Source organism: Oncorhynchus keta, chromosome 13 (genome assembly GCF_023373465.1).
Source record: "Oncorhynchus keta strain PuntledgeMale-10-30-2019 chromosome 13, Oket_V2, whole genome shotgun sequence".
Lineage (NCBI taxonomy): Eukaryota > Metazoa > Chordata > Actinopteri > Salmoniformes > Salmonidae > Oncorhynchus > Oncorhynchus keta.
This window is the reverse complement of record NC_068433.1, coordinates 34135070-34155701: the sequence shown is the minus strand read 5'-3', so window position 1 is coordinate 34155701 and position 20632 is coordinate 34135070. Positions and strand designations below refer to the sequence as shown.

General features: G+C 41.0%; 1 protein-coding gene across 2 annotated transcripts in view; it reads left to right on the top strand.

Moving 5' to 3' along the window:
- The window catches only part of si:dkey-183c6.8 (protein O-GlcNAcase), a 46975-nt gene that overhangs the window by 5892 nt on the left and 20451 nt on the right, over positions 1-20632 (top strand). The window contains exons 2-6 of one of the 2 annotated variants that reach the window (XM_035784000.2): positions 4932-4983; positions 5515-5612; positions 5917-5972; positions 6064-6235; positions 9374-9472. In XM_035784000.2, the coding sequence (XP_035639893.1) occupies positions 4932-4983; positions 5515-5612; positions 5917-5972; positions 6064-6235; positions 9374-9472 (477 nt within the window). Of the gene's footprint in view, positions 1-4931; positions 4984-5514; positions 5613-5841; positions 5973-6063; positions 6236-9373; positions 9473-20632 lie in introns of both variants that reach the window. The other variant, XM_035783998.2, reaches the window with a different exon arrangement.

Here is a 20632-nt window from a genome sequence, read left to right as displayed (position 1 = left end):
TACCACATTGGGTTAGGCGGCTTTCATGTTACGGTATGTTGAGGTTAAGAAAAATGTGAAGAAAAAATATATAAAAAGATGTATACATGGGACACGACAAAGACGCCTGACTGCTAAGCCATCTTGGATTTTGATTAGTCTAATACAGTGATAGCTAAAATATACCAAAAACAATTTAGTCCAATCAATGTAAGCTAAATATGATGTGGCTGTCCATAGTTCTGATTTCTGTGTGCGTGCAAGTAGAAAAACATGTTGACTCACCCTACTTGTAGGGAAACACCAATGCCATCCTCCGCTCTTTCATTTTGACCAAACGGTCTATCACTCTGTCATACAGTACAAGCTTACATTTGGTTGTCCTAGGCTACCTGGCTAAAATGCAAAATAGGTATTGCCAACTTCCATTCATGGGCAACATTAGCTAGTTAACATTGGCCTTCTACATATAAGCTACATATTGTACGTCCATCCTCTCAGGCCAGCATCACAACAACGTATGAATTAATGGTTGGATCAGAATCTCTGTTATAATCATTGGCCAGTACAGATAAGTCCAAATCCCTATATCCGTCCATGACCAATTTAGGAACGGGCTAATTTTAGCTAGCTAGCTAGCCACCGGAAGACAACAACACAATGAGATGCAACAATTCAAGTTTTTCTGTCAATGATGTGTGCTCTCAATGGAATTTGATAGGAGTGATGCCAAATCCAAGCTGGCTTCCCTTGACACATTTTTTTGGTGCACCAGGACTATTCACAGTTGAACTCTGCTGATTGGCAAAAAAAAAATAAGTTGTCAAAAGTTGTCCAGATGCTCGCTAGCTTCTCTTCAATACAACCAGTGGTAACATACTCGTTTGGACCAGACAGCTTCAGATAGATGGCCTACACGTAGAGAGACAGAGGGGCGCTATTTCGCTCGCTTGGATGCTTTCCCCTGTGAGATACATTCAGCCTCTTGTGAATTTAATGATAATTCTGAAACACAGAGTGATGAAAGATACATTTTTTTTTCTTTCTAAATCTTCTTGGTAATTTTTTGGGGGAAGCCTGGCTTCCCTTGGTATTCATGCATACACGCTACTGACCCACTTACCTTCTTACACACAAGCATGCACTCAGTCAAAGTTAAAGGTGCTGCATGGTCAATCCGCCATCTGCATTGTCCTTGCAGCATTTACTGTGACATGGCATCTGCAGAAGTCAGGGCATTCCTACTTCTTGCGCTCCGCAGAGCAGCGCATAGCTGTTGTGAAGAAACTTGTCAAGGAGGTGAGTTTGTGTTTATACAGGACTTCCTGCCCTCACCTACCATCAACCAATCATGTTAATGCTGAGCTATACGGCTCCCTCAGCATTGTTACAATATTTTAGAGGCGCATAGCAATGCGTTACTGAGCTCAATTTGGCCTCTGCATGCCTCCGGAGGCTCCGCAATTGCGTCACACCATCCATATGGCGCCTCCGAACACAATTTTGGATCAAGCATAACATGGCTCTTTTAATCACACTACCCAACTAGCACATGTGGTTCTTTTGAAGTTATGGGAAGCTATGTTTTTGGTTTCACATTGGTTGTGAGAACGAAGTCATAGGTTCCCTGACCTGTAAAACGTAACTTATTAAAAACGTTACAAGAACAGAAGTGAAAACTTTGTCTGTTATTTTTAGGTTGCAGGGAGGTTCTGAGACTGTTTTACTCCGGTTCCTTAAGTTTTCCTGGGAGGTTTTATTAACACTCTGAGAACGGAAATTATAGGTTACTTTTAATGACTGACTTTCTTAACTTTAAATGAATGTTTCAGTAAGACTTTTAGCATGTTACTATCTTAATATGGTTAACTTTTTTAAACTCCAAGCACAGATGGGAAACATTATTCATTCGAACACATTTATTTTTTATTTTGACACGGCATCAGTGAGATTCGAGACCCCATTTCAAAGAAACAAGCACTCATTAAGATCAGGTATGGCTAATTAGTGGGCGTGGCCAACACACGTAAACACACTTATGGCCTAAACTCACCATAGGTGAGCGTGCAAGTGATTTTATTTTAGAATACATTGTTTTGAATTATAATGACCCAACCGAAGCTGGGCGGAGGGTTGTCTGCTTTGACCTATCGTTCAATTAGAACATGTTTCTATTTTTGCGTTTTACTGCTGGTGCTGTAGTCACACAAAATATTCTAAATGTTGTCATTTTTTTATTTATTTCTAGCTCATTTGAATTGGAAGAGGTAGCTAAGGGTTGAGGCTTTACATACATGCTAAAATGAAACAATTCATTCACTTATGGAAACACAACATCGCAATCAGCAAAAATGATTGGAGATATGGACTATCCTGCTAGCAAAAAGTTACTGCTCCGCCTGGCTGGTCCTTTCCACCTGCCTCACTCTGCTTGCTCCGCCCGCCTGCTTCTTGTGAGTTTTTCATTTTAACGAGACAGAGGATACAGAGTTTTGTTGACGCTGAGAACAGGATGTATACGTCACAGTCTTAACTTTCCATGAACGTTCTTTCTTCATGTTATTAGAATGTAATTTAGAGCTTATTGATGTAATGTGTACAATCCGTTTTTTTTATTCACAGAATATTAAACAGAACCATACATTCTGAGAACATCGATCAAGCCACATTTTTTTTAGTATGTTCCCAGAATCTAATAAAAATGTGACATTAAATAAGAACCACATGGGAACTTGTGGAAGTACTGAAATTCCCACGGAAGAATGTTGTTTCTTAAAACCTCTTAAGGTTAGGCGGGACGCAAATGTCTGAACTGGCCAATTGCCAGGTGAAATGAAGAGCACCAGATTAAAATAAAATTCTAACTTTCATAAAATCACACATCTAAGATACTCAATTCAAGCTACACTCATTGTGAATCCAGCCAACATGTCCGATTTAAAAAATGCTTTTCGGCGAAAGCATAAGAAGCTATTATCTGATAGCCTGCACCAGCAGTGAACAAAGGAGCTAGCATATTACAACACTGCAGGCGCTACACAAAACGCTGAAATAAAATGCATTACCTTTGACAAGCTTCTTTTGTTGGCACTCCAATATGTCCCATAAACATCACAATTGGTCCTTTTGTTCGATTAATTCCGTCCAAATATCTCCAAAATGTCCATTTATAAAGCGCGTTTGATCCAGAAAAAAACAGCTTACAAAAACGCAACGTCACTACAAAATATTTCAAAAGTTGCCTATAAACTTTGCCAAAATATTTCAAACTACTTTTGTAATACAACGTTAGGTATTTTTAAACGTTAATAATCGATCAAATTGTAGACAAATTGTAGGGCAATCTGTGTTCAATACAGGAAAGAAAACATACCAGCGCTGCTTTTCACGTCTTGCGCAACTCACAAAAGTGTCCCCAGTTCCGAGTTAGCCTACTTCTTCATTGCACAAAGGAACCAAATTTCAAAGACTGGCGACATCCAGTGGAAGCGGTAGGAACTGAAAATAGGTTCCTATGAAATATCCCATGGCAAAGACAATACAGGGAACAGAGAGGGGAAAAAAATCTAATATTCTGAACAGTTAGTCCTCTGACTTTTGCCTGCTACATAAGTTATGTTATACTCAGACATAATTCAAACAGTTTTACAGACTTCAGTATGTTTTCTATCCAAATCTATGAATAATATGCTTATCTTATATTCTTGGCACGAGTAGTAGGATGTTGAACTATGGCACGCTATTTATCCAAAAGTGAAAATTCTGCCCCCTAGCTTCAAGCGGTTTTAATGTTCTCTGAACAATTTGAGAACATGACCTTAATCAGAACCATGACGAACCAGTAGGAACCTTTTTATCATGAAGTACTGAAAATCCCAGAGAAGAATGTTGTTTCTTAACGTTCTCTGAACTATTTGAGAACATTCCCATGTCAATCCAGTTGGAGAACATTCTTAGAACATTACCAAAATAGAAATTAAATGCATCCATGTTTGAACTTTTTGGAAACTTTCTGTTAAAGTAATGAGATTAAGTTATTTGTTAAAGGGCAACTTTAGGCATGAAAAACTGTCAAACCGCCTCTTTCTCAATTTTGAAACAGAAATGCGTGTGCCTTTGGTGGTTTATGTGACGACGATAATTTACTCCCACTCGCCAGAAAAAGCAACTGTATTAGTTGACACTGGAGGTTCTCAGAATGTTATGTGCTAGCTGGCTATGGACAATGGCGATGCTCCCATTTCTATATGAACAATTGTATGGCATGCTCTGCTGTATTTGCAGATGAGGGGTTGCCTCATAGGCAGGAATTTGTTAGTGTGGTGGAACTGGCCTGAACACTATGTTCATCATTCCATTTCACTTCACCAGTCTGGCATTCCTCCTCATTGAAACGGTCTGTAATGAGGGACACTATTCAAAACGAACTTATCTGCAATCGGAACCAATCACAGGATGAACAACCCAATTCAAAGCATAGTGATTGGCCATGTGGGATTTTGTCCTAAACCCATTGTTTCTGAGGATGCTGATTGGACCGGTCCATTACTATTTAGGATAGGATAAAGTAATCCTTCTCACCCCCCTTAAAAGATTTAGATGCACTATTGTAAAGTGGCTGTTCCACTGGATGTCATAAGGTGAATGCACCAATTTGTAAGTCGCTCTGGATAAGAGCGTCTGCTAAATGACTTAAATGTAAATGTAAATGTTTACTAACTTATTCCAAACCCCCATCTATTGGGGAAAGGTCATACCTTTACGCCAAGTGAAATAGAATGGTGAATGCAGAGATCAGGCTGGTTCCACCAGGGTATGGCCACTTCACCAATACGTGTCCATGAACAAATACTGTGCATGTACTAACATGAATATAGGTCTGAATGGCAACACTGCTTAATTGTACACTAGCATTAATGTCTCTCTCTTTCGTGTGCTTGTCTGTGTCTCAGGGTTCTATGGGAGGCCCTGGTCTATGGAGCAGAGGAAGGTCCTTTTCCAGTGGTGAGTACTTGGTGACAAACAGAAAGGTAACATACAGATGTAGGATTTTAATTTGATCACCCTGTTGCAGGATAACTTTCCTGCAATGCATGACATCTTAAACCTGCTGTGTACTAGAGGTTTAAAAAGGCTTCTGAAGATTGTAATGTCAGACTTTTATCAATCTATACAAAAATGTCAATTTTAATTTTATCTACATAGTTAACATTTCCGGTTGCTGCAGGTTTATTTTCCTTCTGTAGCAAACTGGCTCAAATTAAGATCCTAAATATGTATGGTTGACATAGGAGGACATGGAAAGGGATTAGGAGGGAGTGAGTATGATCTGCAGTTGAAACAAAAACAAAGCGGTGGTTGACTTTGTTTTGGTAAATTGCTGAGGGATGGGCCTGGAGAAATGTATCAACTCTCAAATGTATAGACAGAGCTATTGGTGCAATGAGTTGACTCACCATGATATCAAAATGATTTCCAGAAACTGACACTAGCTCAATATCACTGTAAAGAACTCTCTCCCTTTCTCTCTGTTAGGATGCAGAGGTGGGAGTTGAACACCTATCTGTACGGTCCTAAAGATGATCTGAAACACAGACTACTCTGGAGAGAGGTCTACTCCCCTGAAGAGGAGGGTAAGGGATCTCCCCATCCCTCACACATCCTTCTCTTCATCCCTTCATTTATTTGTTAACAGCTCTCTTTTAGTCCACCTTCACACCCCTCCATCTCCCCATACCCTCATCTCACCTTCTCTCCTCACTCTGTCCTTTTCCCTCCATCTCTCACTTTTGCTTTAAACTAAATGTATCTCTCCTGGTGCTGTCCTTGTTTTCTCCACTCCTCCTCACTCCTCTCTTGCAGGTCAGTTGCGTACTTTGATAGTAGAGTCAGAGAAGAGAGGTCTGAGGTTTGTGTACTCTCTCTCTCCTGGTCAAGACATTGTCTTCTCTTCTTCCTGCGACCTCTCCCTGCTTAAACGCAAGCTACGACAGGTACATACATGCACCTACACACACTTGCATGCTCACACAGGCATGCACACGCATACCTCCACCCCTGCCTTACTATCTCTCCTCTCTGTAGGTGTCAAAGTTGGGTTGCCAGGCATTTGCGATCCTTTTTGATGACATAGACCACTCCCTGTGTCAAGCTGACAGTCAAGCCTTCTCCTCATTCGCTCACGCCCAGGTTTCAGTTGCCAATGAGATCTACCGATTCCTGGGAGAGCCACCCGTCTTCCTGTTTTGTCCAACAGGTGTGTAGTTGAGATGTGTGTAGTGTCCTTTCTCTCTCTCACACACACACACACACACACACACACACACACACACACACACACACACACACACACACACACACACACACACACACACACACACACACACACACACACACACACACCAACAACAAAGTTCCAAAAGAAATAGAGACATTGCAAATGTCATATTATGGCCATATACAGTGTTGTAATGATGTGCAAGAAGTACACCCCTGATAACATGTAAACACAGTTAATGTTCATAGCAGCCACATTTAAAATGTATTTATTTTATTTTACATTTATTTAACCAGGCAAGTCAGTTAAGAACAAATTCTTATTTACAAAGGCAGCCTACGAAAAGGCAAAAGGCCTCCTGCGGGGATGGGGGCTGGAATGTATATTTATATATCCATACCAACCCCCATCCCCGCAGGAGGCCTTTTGGTAGGCTGACTGTTCAAAAGTTTGGGGTCACATAGAAATGTCCATGTTTTTGAAAGAAAATCACTTATTTTTTGTCCATTAAAATAACATCAAATTGATCAGAAATAGAGTGAAGACATTGTTCATGTTGTAAATGACTATTGTAGCTGGACACGGCTGATTAAAAAATATATATATATTTTGTATATCTTAGGTGCGCAGAGGCCCATTTATCAGCAATCATAACTCCTGTGTTCCAATGACATGTTGTGTTAGCTAATCCAAGTTTATAATTTGAAAAGGCTAATTGATCATTAGATAACTCTTTTGCAATTATGTTAGCACAGCTGAAAACTGTTGCCCTGATTAAAGAATAATAGAACTGGCCTTTAGAATAGTTGACTATCTGGAGCATCAGCATTTGTGGGTTCGATTACAGGCTCAAAATGGGCAGAAACAAAGACCTTTCTTCTGAAACTAGTCAGTCTATTCTCGCTCTGAGAAATGAAGGCTATTCCATGCAAGAAATTGCCAAGAAACTGGCCCGCATCTCAGTCGCCTCTTTACTGTTGACATTGAGACTTGTGAGGCGTCTGTTTCTCAAACTAGACAATCTAGTATACTTGTGCACCGGTGCCTCCCACTCCTCTTTCTAATCTGGTTAGGGCCAGTTTGCGCTGTTCTGTGAAGGTACTGATAGTACTACACAGCGTTGGATGAGATGTTCAGTTTCTTGGCAATTTCTCACATGGAATAGAAGAAAGTACTTTGTTTCTGGCTATTTTGAACCTGTAGTCAAATGCTGATCAGGCGAAACAAAACTTTCCAAGCCAGACCGCTACACATAACCGCTACACACAGCCTACATCATTGTCACCACATTAGCTGAAGTAACATCATAGAACTAACATGTTAGTAAACCCACTATAATCATGCAGTAACGTTAGTGTACAGTCAGTAAGCAGTTTAGCATTTACACCGGCGGGGGCCCTGTGGCAATAAGTTAGTAAAACCAAAAGGATACCTTGACTTGGAAGAGTTCCAGTGTTGTGTTGGATAGTCATAGCCAGCTAGCTAACATAGCATCCCTCTGTTTGAGCAGGGTGTCTGAGTAGGCTAAACTAGCTTGCTGCATTTGCTAGCTAAGTAAGTGAAACTGAAAGTGAAAAAAATGACTCTTGCTTTTCCTTCATTTTGAATTAAATTCTTCCTTCAATACTTGATTAATTCTCTGAACCTTTGATTGTTTGGACAACATCTCAGTTCATGCTGCAAGAGCTCTGATAGGTTGGAGGACGTCCTCAGGAAGTTATCATAATTACTATGTAAGTCTATGGAAGTGGGTGAGAACCATGAGCCTCCAAGGTTTTGTATTGAAGTCAATGTACCCTGAGGAGGATACACCATGGTGCTACCCTACAGAGTGCTGTTGAGGCAACTGTAGACCTTCATTGCAAAACATAGTGTTTTCATTTCTTACAGATACGTGGGACGGTAGCGTTCCCACCTGGCCAACATCCGGTGAAATGGCAGAGTGCCAAATTCAAATTTAATTACTATAAATCTTAAACTTCCATGAAGTCACAAGTGCAATACATCAAAATAAAGCTTAACTTGATGTTAATGCAGCCGCCGTGTCAGATTTCAAAAGGGCTTTACGGCGAAAGCAAAACCATACGATTATCTGAGGACAGCGCCCAGCACACAAATGCATAACAAAACATTTTCAACCAGGGAGTTGTGACACAAAAGTCAGAAATAGCTATATAATATATGCCTTTCCTTTGAAGATCTTCTGTTGGCACTCAAAGGTCCCAGTTACATTACAAATGGTAATTTTGTTCGCTAGTCCTCTATATCCATAAAAACTCAGTTTAGCTGGCGCGCTTCAGTCAATAATCCACTCGGTTTCCCTCCTTCAAAATGCATACAAAATTAATCCCAAACGTTACCAATTAATTTATACAAACAAGTCAATCAAAATGTATAATCAAACCTTAGGTACCCTAATACGCAAATAAACAATACAATTTAAGACGGAGAATCGTTATTGTCTTCGCCGTAGAAGAATACCAAAGAACGCCTTCCCATTCACACGCTTGGAGACACTACAGCCAAAATAGAAGCCACCTAGAAAAACTACAATTCCTGTCTTATTTTTCCAAAACCACATCTAGTGAAAGCCCTAGGAACTGCAATCGGGCATGATTTCGCCCTATTATAAAAGTGCCAGCCATTGAAATCAGTGGTAGGAAGATTTTCTTTTGGGGGGGGTCGTTTGTCCTCGGGGTTTCGCCTGCCATTTCAGTTCTGTTATACTCACAGACATTATCTTAACAGTTTTAGAAACTTTAGAGCGTTTTCTATCCATATCTACCAATTATATGCATATGTTTGCTTCTGGGCCTGAGTAGCAGGCAGTTTACTTTGGGCACGCTTTTCATCCGGACGTCAAAATACCATCCCCTATCCCAAAGAAGTGAATCAATTATTTGCTGACATGAATATATTAAGTATAGTTTAATCTAAAAATGAAAAACGTAAAAATATTTTACAATTTAAAACATTCTGAAAATCACTGAGGATGATGTACCTCCTCTGAAGAGTCTCCACTGCTTCTCTTCTAATTAAGTAATTGCATACTGATATTATGTTACTCTCCTCTTTCCCTCGCTCACCCTCCCTCCCTCTCTCCACTCCTCTCTCTAGAGTACTGTGGCTCTCTATGTTCTCCCAGTGTATCTAAGTCTCCATATTTGATGACTGTTGGAGAGGACCTGCTGCCTAACATCTCTATCATATGGACAGGTGAGACACAGACAAGCTTTCTATCCTTTAGATTAAAAAAAAAATGTTTATATTCTGTAAATTACAATGATATGGCATGATAATTCCCAATCTCTATCTCCCTCTTTCGCTCTCCCACTACCTTCCCTCTCTCGCTCTCCCTCCCTCTATGGTCAGATGACATGAAAATAGGGCTTTGGCCATGCACACCAGTGGTGGGTCTGGTGTTGAAAGACAGAAGCATATGCAGAAAAGTACCTCATACCTATGGTAAAATATGGTGGTGGATCTTTGATGTTATGGGGCTATTTTGCTTCCACTGGCCCTAGGGCGCTTGCTAAGGTCAACGGTGTCATTAACTTTACCAAGTAGCAGGACATTTTAGCCAAAAAACCTGGTTTCCTCTGCCATGTGGCTGGCACTTGGCTGCAGTTGTATCTTCCAGCAAGACAATAACCCCAAGCATTAATCAAAATCCGCAAAGAAATTGTTAATTGACCACTCAGTCTCCATACATGAACCCCATTGAAAACCTGTGTTTTGAATCGCATAAGAGCAGACAAAGGATATCAAGGATCTGGAAAGATTCTGTATGGAGGAATAGTTTAAGATCCCTCACAACATGCTCTACACATTTTACAAAAAGCCACAGGATCAGTGGAAGCAAAAAGAGCTCTATATCCATGTAATCTGACCATAGCACCAGTTAAAATTCAAGTGCCAATGCCATTTAGCAATCTCCAGTCGTGGGCAGGAAATAATCTTTATCAGGAATGATCTAAAGGATCAGACATACCAAGGATACTGAATGCCGAGAGGTACTTAGATGTAGTCTTGTCACGATACCAGAATTTAGACTTTGATACCAATACCAGGATTAGTATTGTGATTCTCGTTACCATAACGATACTCAATACCAAAATGATACCACTGCAAGAAGGCACATTAACCAAAGTCACAGAATGGGACTTGATCCAAACAGAAACTCAGCTACGGCTCTGTTCAATCGTTGGGCAGCTAATGAGTTCATTATCATTGCATTTGACATTTTTTCAGACAGCCGTGTATGCATTCACTTCTTTGGGACTGGGGGGCAGTATTGAGTAGCTTGGATGAATAAGGTGCCCAGAGTAAACTGCCTGCTACTCAGGCCCAGTTGCTAATATATGCATATTATTAGTAGATTTGGATAGAAAACACTCTGAAGTTTCTAAAACTGTTTGAATGATGTCTCTGAGTATAACAGAACTCGTATGGAAGGCAAAAACCTGAGAAAAAATCCAACCAGGAAGTGGGAAATCTGAGCTTTGTAGTTTTTCATGTCATTGCCTATCGAATATACAATGTCTATGGGGTCATATTGCTCTTCCTAAGGCTTCCACTAGATGTCAATAGTCTTTAAAACATTGTTTGAGGCTTCTACTGTGAAGGAGGGGAGAATGAGAGCTGATTGAGTCAGGGGTCTGGCTGAGTGCCATGAGCTGATCATGCATGCTCACGTGAGTGTTAGCTTGCGTACCATTGCATTTCTACAGACAAAGGAATTCTCCGTTTGGAACATTATTGAAGATTTATGATAAAAACATCCTAAAGATTGATTCTATACTTCATTTGACATGTTTCTACGAACTGTAGTATGACTTTTCTTCTGAACTTTCACCTGGACTTGCCCGCACCTCGTGAGTTTGGATTGTGTACTAAACGCGCAAACAAAAAGGAGGTATTTGGACATTAATGATGGACTTTATTGAACAAATCAAACATTTATTGTGGAACTGGGATTCCTGGGAGTGCATTCTGATGAAGATCATCAAAGGTAAGTGAATATTTATAATGCTATTTCTGACTTCAGTTGACTCTACAACATGGCGGATATCTGTATGGCTTGTTTTGTTGTCTGAGCGCTGTACTCAGATTATTGCATGGTGTGCTTTTTCGGTAAAGCTTTTTTTGAAATCTGGCACAGCGGTTGCATTAAGGCGAAGTTTATCTAAAGGTCCATGCATAACACTTGTATTTTCATCAAATTTTATGATGAGTATTTCTGTAAATTGATGTGGCTCTCTGCAAAATCACCAGATGTTTTGGTAGCAAAACATTACCGAACGTAACGCGCCAATGTAAACTGAGATTTTGGGATATAAATATGAACTTTATCGAACAAAACATAAATGTATTGTGTAACATGAAGTCCTATGAGTGTCATCTGCTGAATATCATCAAAGGTTAGTGATTCATTTTATCTCTATTTGTGCTTTTTGTGACTCTCTTTTGGCTGGAAAAATGGCTGTGTTTTTCTGTGACTAGGTACTGACCTAACATAATCGTTTGGTGTGCTTTCGTCGTAAAGCCTTTTTGAAATCGGACACTGTGGCTGGATTTACAACAAGTTTATCTTTAAAATGGTGTAAAATACTTGTATGTTTGAGGAAGTTTAATTATGGGATTTCTGTTGTTTTGGAATTTGGCGCCCTGCAATTTCACTGGCTGTTGTTGAGGTGGGACACTACCGTCCCACATATCCCAGAGAGGTTAATTAATCAATTGTATAATCAGACTTTGGTTAAAAAAAAATCTAACTATATAACAACATAATGGTAATCATTTATGATTTTTTTTTTATAAAAGCCTTTCGTGAACTAACACTCGCACTTGAGTCTTTTCCTTCTTGCTAGCTCTGACATTGCTGATAGCTACCTTTTTATTGAGGAACAATTTTCTTACTATGACTGTGGTAGGTGGTTGTTTCACCTAGCTGTCTTCAGATGAATGCATTAACTGGAAGTCGCTCTAGAGAAGTGTTTGCTATATGACTCAAATGTAATGATAAATCTCTACTGATAAAGTGGGTAAATAAAGATGTAGCCTTGGCTTATTCACATGACTGCACAGTGTGCGCTGTCTCTTTAATGAGGAATGACGTCATTACTGGGTAGTGAATTGTGTAGCCCAGGGTAGTGAATTGATGATTGCTTCAACTGTAAGATGGCAGCAAAATCGCACCGGAGAAGATGGATGACGTTTCACATGCTCCTATCCAACTGTGCTATTTTGTTCGTTTTTTTGGGTTGTTTGTAACTTTTTACTTATTTTGTACATCATGTTGCTGCTACCGTGTCTTATGACCGAAAATAACTTCTATACATCAGAACAGTGACTACTCACGTCAAACTGGAAGAAGCTTTTTCCTTTAACGAGTCCATGAGTCCGAGTCCATCTATAGTTACCACCACAAACCGATAATGGCATTAAGACCGCACTCAACGAGCTATATAAGGCCATAAGCAAACAAGAAAATGCTCATCCAGAAGCGTCACTCCTAGTGGCCGGGGACTTTAATGTAGGCAAACTTAAATCCGTTTAACCTCATTTCTACCAGCATGTCACATGTGCAACCAGAGGAGAAAAACAAACTTGAGACCACCCTTAATCCACACACAGAGATTCATACAAGTCTCTCCCCTGCCCTCCATGGCAAATCTGACCATAATGCTATCCTCCTGATTCCTGCTTACAAGCAAAAACTAAAACCGGAAGTACCAGTGACTCGCTCAATACGGAATTGGTCAGATGATGTGGATGCTACGCTACAGGACTGTTTTGCTAGCACAGACTGGAATATGTTCCGGGATTCATCTAATGGCATTGAGGAATATACCATCTCAGTCACGGGCTTCATCAATAAGTGCATTGACGTCATCATCCCCACAGTGACCGTACGTACATATCACAACCAGAAGCCATAGATTACAGGCAACATCCGCATCGAGGCTAGAGCTGCCTCTTTTTCAAGGAGCAGGACACTAATCCAGACGCTTATAAGAAATCCTGCTTTGCCCTCAGACGAACCATCAAACAAACAAAGCGTCAATACAGGATTAAGATTGAATCCTACTACGCCGGCTCTGACGCTCGTCAGATGTGGCAGGGCTTGAAAACTATTACAGGCTACAAAGGGAAACCCAGCCACAAGCTCCCCAGTGACGCAAGCCTACCAGACGAGCTAAATGCCTTTTATGCTCGCTTCGAGGCAAGCACCACTGAAGCATACACGAGAGCACCAGCTGTTCTGGACGACTGTGTGATAACGCTTTCTGTAGCCGATGTGAGCAAGACCTTATACAGGTCAACATTCACAAAGCCAGACAGATTACCAAGACGTGTACTCAAAGCATACGCGGACAAACTGGCAAGTGTCTTCACTGTCATTTTAAACCTCTCCCTGTCTGAGTCTGTAATACCGACATGTTTCAAGCAGACCACCATAGTCCCTGTGCCCAAGGAAGCGAAGGTAACCTGCCTAAATGATTACCGCCCCGTAGCACTCGCATCGGTAGCCATGAAGGGCTTTGAAAGGCTTGTCATGGCTCACATTAGCAGTATCCTCCCGGATACCCTAGACCCACTCCAATTCGCATACTGCCCCTACAGAACCACAGATAACAATCTATCTTGCATTCCACACTGTCCTTTCCCACTTGGAGAAAGGGAACACCTATGTGAGAATGCTGTTCATTGACTACAGCTCAGCTTTCAACCCCATAGTGCCATCCCAGCTCATCACTAAGCTAAGGACCCTGGGACTGAACACCTCCCTCTGTAACAGGATCCTGTAATTCCTGATGCGACATCCCAGGTTGTGAGGGCAGGCAACAACACATTCCCCACGCTGACCCTCGATACTTAGTCCACTCCTGTACTTCCTGTTCACCCATGACTGTGTGGCCGAGCATGACTCCAACACCATCATTAAGTTTGCCGAATACACGACGATGCTAGACCTGATCACCGACTACGATGAACAGCCTATAGCAAGGAGGCCTGGCAGTGTGGTGCCAAAAAACAACCTCACCCTCAACTCCAGCAAGACAAAGGAGCTGATCATGGACTACAGGTAACGGAGGCCCAAGCACGCCCCAATCTCCATTAACGGAGCTGAAGTTGAGCGTGTCGAGAGCTTCAAGATCTTCGGTGTCTACATCACTAAGGATCTATCATGTTCCATACACGCCAATGCAGTTGTGAAGAGGGCATGGCAATTCCTCTTCCCCCCAAAAAAAATATTTGTCATGGGCACTCATATATCCTCAAAGTTCTACAACTGCACAATTGAGAGCATCTTGACTGGATGCTTCACCGCTCGGTATGGCAACCGCTTGGTATCCGACTTCAAGATGTTACAGAGGGTAGTGCGTACTTGGCCGAGCTCCCTGCCATTCAAGACGTCTATACAAAGGCGCTGTCAGACGAAGGCCATAAAAATTGTCAGACTCCAGCCACCCAAGTCATAGACTGTTCTCTCTGCTGCCACACAGCAAGTGGTACTGATGCACAAAGTCTGGAACCAACAGGACCCTGAAAAGCTTCTACCCCCAAGTCATAAGCCTGCTAAATAGTTGGTCGGTAGCTATTTGGTTAACTATTTTACTGTCTGCGTGAACCCTTTTTGAAACATTTTTGACTCATCACAAACAGTTGAAGTTGGAAGTTTACATACACTTAGGTTGGAGTCATTAGACTAGTTTTTCAACCACTCCACAAATTTCTTGTTAACAAACTATAGTTTTGACAAGTCGGTTAGGACATCTACTTTGTGCAATACACAAGTAATTTTTCCAACAATTGTTTACAGACAGATTATTTCACTGTATCACAATTCCAGTGGGTCAGAAGTTTACATGCACTAAGTTGACTGTGCCTTTAAACAGCTTGGAAAATTCCAGAAAATTATGTCATGGCTTTAGACGCTTCTGATTGGATAATTGACATCATTTGAGTCAATTGGAGGTCTACCTGTGGATGTATTTCAAGGCCTGCCTTCAAACTCAGTGCCTCTTAAGAAATCAGCCAAGACTCCAGAAAAAAATTGTAGACCTCCACAAGTCTGGTTCATCATTGGGAGCAATTTCCAAATGCCTGAAGGTACCACGTTCATCTTTACAAACAATAGTACGCAAGTATAAACACCATGAGACCACTCAGCCATCATACTGCTCAGGAGAGAGACGCGTTCTGTCTCCTAGAGATGAACGTACTTTGGTTCAAAAAGTAAATCGATCCCAGAACAACAGCAAAGGACTTTGTGAAGATGCTGGAGGATACCGGTACAAAAGTATCTATGTCCACAGTAAAACGAGTCCTATATCAACATATCCTGAAAGACCGCTCAGCAAGGAAGAAGCCACTGCTCCAAATCCGCCATAAAGCCAGACTATGGTTTGCAACTGCACATGGGGACAAAGATCGTACTTTTTTGAGAAATGTCCTCTGGTCTGATGAAACAAAAATAGAACTGTCTAGCCATAATGACCATCGTTCTGTTTAGAGGATAAAGGGGAGGCTTGCAAGCCGAAGAACACCATCCCAATCGTGAAGAATGGGGGTGGCAGCATCATGTTGTGTGGGGTGCTTTGCTGCAGGAGGGACTGGTGCACTTCACAAAATAGATGGTGCATCATGAGGAAGGACAATTATGTTGAAGCAACATATCAAGACATCAGTCAGGAAGTTAAATCTTGGTCGCAAATGGGTCTTCCAAATGGACAATGACCCCAAGCATACTTCCAAAGTTGTGGCAAAATGGCTTAAGGACAACAAAGTCAAGGTATTTTGGAGTGGCCATCACAAAGCACGGACCTCAATCCCATAAAATGTGTGTGGGCAGAACTGAAAAAGTGTTTGCTAGCAGGGAGGCCTACAAACCTGACTCAGTTACCCCAGCTCTGTCAGGAGGAATGCGACATAATTCACCCAACTTATTATGGGAAGCTTGTGGAAGGCTTCCCAAAACGTGTGACCCAAGTTAAACAATTTTAAAGGCAATGCTACCAAATTCCAATTGAGTGTATGTTTCTTACTTACTTACAAGCTGAAATAAATAATTTTCTCTACTATTATTCTGACATTTTACAGTATATAAACATTACTGAAGCTACCAGTGTTCAATGATTATGTACTGTACAGGTTTTTCAGTCTCTTGTTCCCAGTTTTGATGCACCTGTACTGTCTCGGCATATATTATTATTATTATAGATGGTAGCAGGGTGAATAGGCTGTGGCTTCGGTGACTGAGGTCCTTGATCATCTTCTTGGCCTTCCTGTGACACTGGGTGCTGTAGATGTCGTGGAGGGTAGGCAGTGTACCCCTGGTGATTCATTGGGCTGACCGCACCACCCTCTGTACCAGGCGGTGATACAGCCCGACAGAATGCTCTCAATGGTGGATAAGTAGAACTTTGTGAGGGTCTTAGGGGTCAAGCCAAATTTCTTCTGCCTCTTGAGGTTGAAGAGGCACTGTTGCACCTTCTTCACCACACTGTGTGGATGGACCATTTCAGGTTGTCGGTAATGTGCACACCAAGGAACTTGAGGGCCCTGACCTCTCCTTCAACGTCAACAAAACAAAATAACTGATTGTGGACCTCAGGAGAGAGCAAAGAGAGCATGCTCCACCCACACTGATGAGTCTGCAGTGGAGAAGGTGAAACGCTTCACCTTCTCCCTGTAGACTGTCCTATCGTTTTTCGTGATCAGGCCCACCACTTTTGTGTCATCTGCAAACTTGAGGCTTGAGTTGGAGACATGTGTTGCCACGCATTCATGGGTGAACAGGGAGTACAGGGGAGCTGAGCACACATCGTTGTGGGGCCCCTATTTTGAAATCAGACCTACCTCAAATTTTAGTGGGTCTAGGCTCGTGTGTCGGGTAACAGCAAGCTAGCTAAATAGGACAAATTAGCTAGCAACTGCAAGCTAGATAGCTAAATTGCCATAAATGTTTAATTCTTTTTGACCTGTCCCCAAATGTAATATGGGGACATCAGTCAGGAAGAGTTTGTTTTGATATTTTAACCTGCGTGTCTTGATCATTTGGTGTAGGGGGACAAAATCAATTTGCACACAATGGCACGTGGCCGGTTTGGGTACAGTGTAACAGGACAGAAATATCCTCATATTTGTATTAATTGCTAATTATTTATATCAAACAAATCGGGTAATTTTTCCATCACACATGTTTACCTTGGATCAGCCTCTCCGAATGGTACTAAAAACAAACAAGAAAAATAAACAAGAAAAATATTTCCCATATTAACATGGTGTATTCAGACCCTACAACTTTTTCCACATTTTGTTACGTTACAGCCTTATTCATAAATGGATTCAATAAAAAAAATGTTCCTCATCAATCTACACACAATACCCCATAATGACAAAGCAAATAGTTAAAAATATATATTTTGTAAATTTAGGAAAAAGTACAGAACCTTAATTACAGAGGTATTCAGACCCTTTGCTATGAGACTCAGGAAAAATTGAGCTCAGGTGCATCTTGTTTCAATTTATCATCCTTTACATGTTTCTACAACTTGATTGGAGTCCACCTGTGGTAAATTCAATTGATTGGACATGATTTGGAAAAGCATACACCTGTCTACATAAGGTCCCACAGTTGACAATGCATGTCTGCACCAAGCCATGAGGTTAAAGAAATTGAACAATCGGGGGAGAAGGGCCTTGGTCAGGGAGGTGACCAAGAACCCGATGGTCACTCTGACAGGGCTCCAGAGTTCCTCTGTGAAGATGGGAGAACCTTCCAGAAGGACAACCATCTCTGCAGCAGTCAGGCCTTTTATGGTAGAGTGGCCAGATGGAGCCACTCCACAGTGAAAGGCACATGACAGCCTGCTCAAGATTTTCTGGTCTGATGAATCCAAGATTAAACTATTTTGTGCATTTCAGGTAAAATAACAACTCAATCTTTATATCCCAGGACAAATTAGCTAGCAACAGCAAGCTAGCTAAATAGGACAAATTGGTTCAGAGTTTTTTATATTTTAACCTGTGTGTTGTGATTGTGTTTGGTGTGGGGGAACAAAATCAATTCATGCACGATGGCTCACGCGCGCAGCTGGTTTAGGTTCAGTGTTAGAGGATCTCATGTCAGATGTCTACAGGTTAATCTGCCTCCCCTAAAGCCTATTCGCATAGGAAGTTGCTATAGACCACTGAATGCTAAACGTCAGTATTTGGACTATGTGTGAAATACTCGATAATGTATGTGACCTCAACAGAGGGGTATATTGTCTGGGTGACCAAAAGATTGACTGGTTGTCACCAAGTTGTCCACTCAAGCAGTAAATATTACTTGCAATCTGGTTCAGGTTATCAGTCAACATACCAGGGTATTTACAAACAGAACTGGAACTAAGTCATCCACATGGATTGACCACATCTTTGCTAATGCGCCCAAAATCTTCCCTAAAGCAGTATCCAGACCCATTGGATAGTGATCCATAGTGATCATAATATAATAGCCATATCTAGAAAAAACTAAGTTCCAAAGACTGGACCTAAAGTGGAGTATAAGCAATCATAAAGAGGTTTTGCGATGTCATAGTTGTGAAAAATATTTGTTGGTCTGATGTGTGTGATGAGGAACAACCTGACTCCACAATTGAAGTATTTAGGAAATTGGTTTCTTCTGGTTACTTATAGGCATGCGCCCATCAAGAAACTGACTGTTAGAACTGCCAAATCCCCATGCATAGATGAAGAATTTTAAAACTGTATGGCTGAGAGGAATGAGGCAAAGGGAATAGCAAATAAGTCTGACAACACAGCAGATTGGCAAACATACTGTATATTTTGTCAATTTACTGTGTCTTCAGAAGGTTTACAAATGTAATTAATTAAATAAAAAATGAAAAACTGAAATCTTGAGTCAATAAGTATTCAACTCTTGTGTTATGGCAAGCCTTAATAAGCTCAGGAGTAAACATTTTATTAGGTTAAGAACTAAGTTGCATGGACTCACACTGTGCAATAATAGTGTTTCACATGATTTTGAATGACTACCTCATCTTTGTACCCAACTCATACAATTATCTGTAAGGTCCTTAAGTCGAGCAGTGAATTTGAAACGCTGATTAAACCACAAAGACCAAGGAGGTTTTCCAATGTCTCGCAAAGAAGGGCACCTATTGGTAGATGGGTAAAAATAAAAAAGCAGATATTGAATATCCCTTTGAGCATGGTGGTTATTAATTACGCGTTGGATGGTGTATCAATACACAAGTCACTACAACGATACAGGTGTCCTTCCTAACTCAGTTGCCGGAGAGGAAGGAAACCTCTCAGGGATTTTACCATCTGGTTTAATGGCTGTGATAGGAGAGAACTGAGGATAGATCAACAACATTGTAGTTACTCCACAATACTAACCTAATTGAGTGAAAAGAAGGAAGCCTGTTGAAAATACAATTATTCCAAAACATGATTCCTATTTGCAACAAGGCTTTAAAGTAAAACTGCAAAAAAAATGTGACAAAGCAATTCACTTTTTGTTGTGAACACAAAGTGTTATGTTTGGGGCTAATCCAATACAACACGTTACTGACTACCACTCTCCATATTTTCAAGCATAGTAGTGGCTGCATCATGTTATGGGTATGCTTGTAATCGTTAAGGACTGGGGAGTTTTTCAGGATAAAAAAGAAATTGAACTAAGTACAGGCAAAATCCTAGAGGAACATCTGGTTCTTTCCACTAGAAATTAAGAGATTAATTCACCTTTCAGCAGGACAATAACCTAAAACACAAGGCCAAATATACACTGGAGTTGCATGCCAAGAAGACGCTTAATGTTCCTGTGTGACCGAGTTACAGTTTTGACTTAAATCTACTTACAAATCTATGGCAAAACCTGAAAATGATTGTCTAGCAATGGTTAACAACTCATTTGACAGAGTTTGAAGAATTAAAAAAATTATAATTGGTGCTTCTGCAAAGTATTGACTCAGGTGTGAATACTTATGTAAATTTGATTTCTGTATTTCATTTTTCATAAACGTGGCACCATTTTTTATTTAATAAAACATTTTATTTCTTTTTTTTCCAAATTTTGTGATATCCAATTGCAATCCTGTCTCATCGCTGCAACTACCCAACAGGCTTTGGAGAGGCGACGGTTGAGTCATGCGTTCTACAAAACATCACCCGCCAAACTGCGCTTCTTAACACCCGCCCACTTAACCCGGAAGCCAGCTGCACCAATGTGTCGGACGAAACACCATTCAACTGACGACCAAACCCTCACGACGCCTATGGGACTCCCGGTCACTGCCAGTTGTGACACAGCCTGGGATCGAACCAGGAGTCTGTAGTGACGCCTCAAGCACTGCG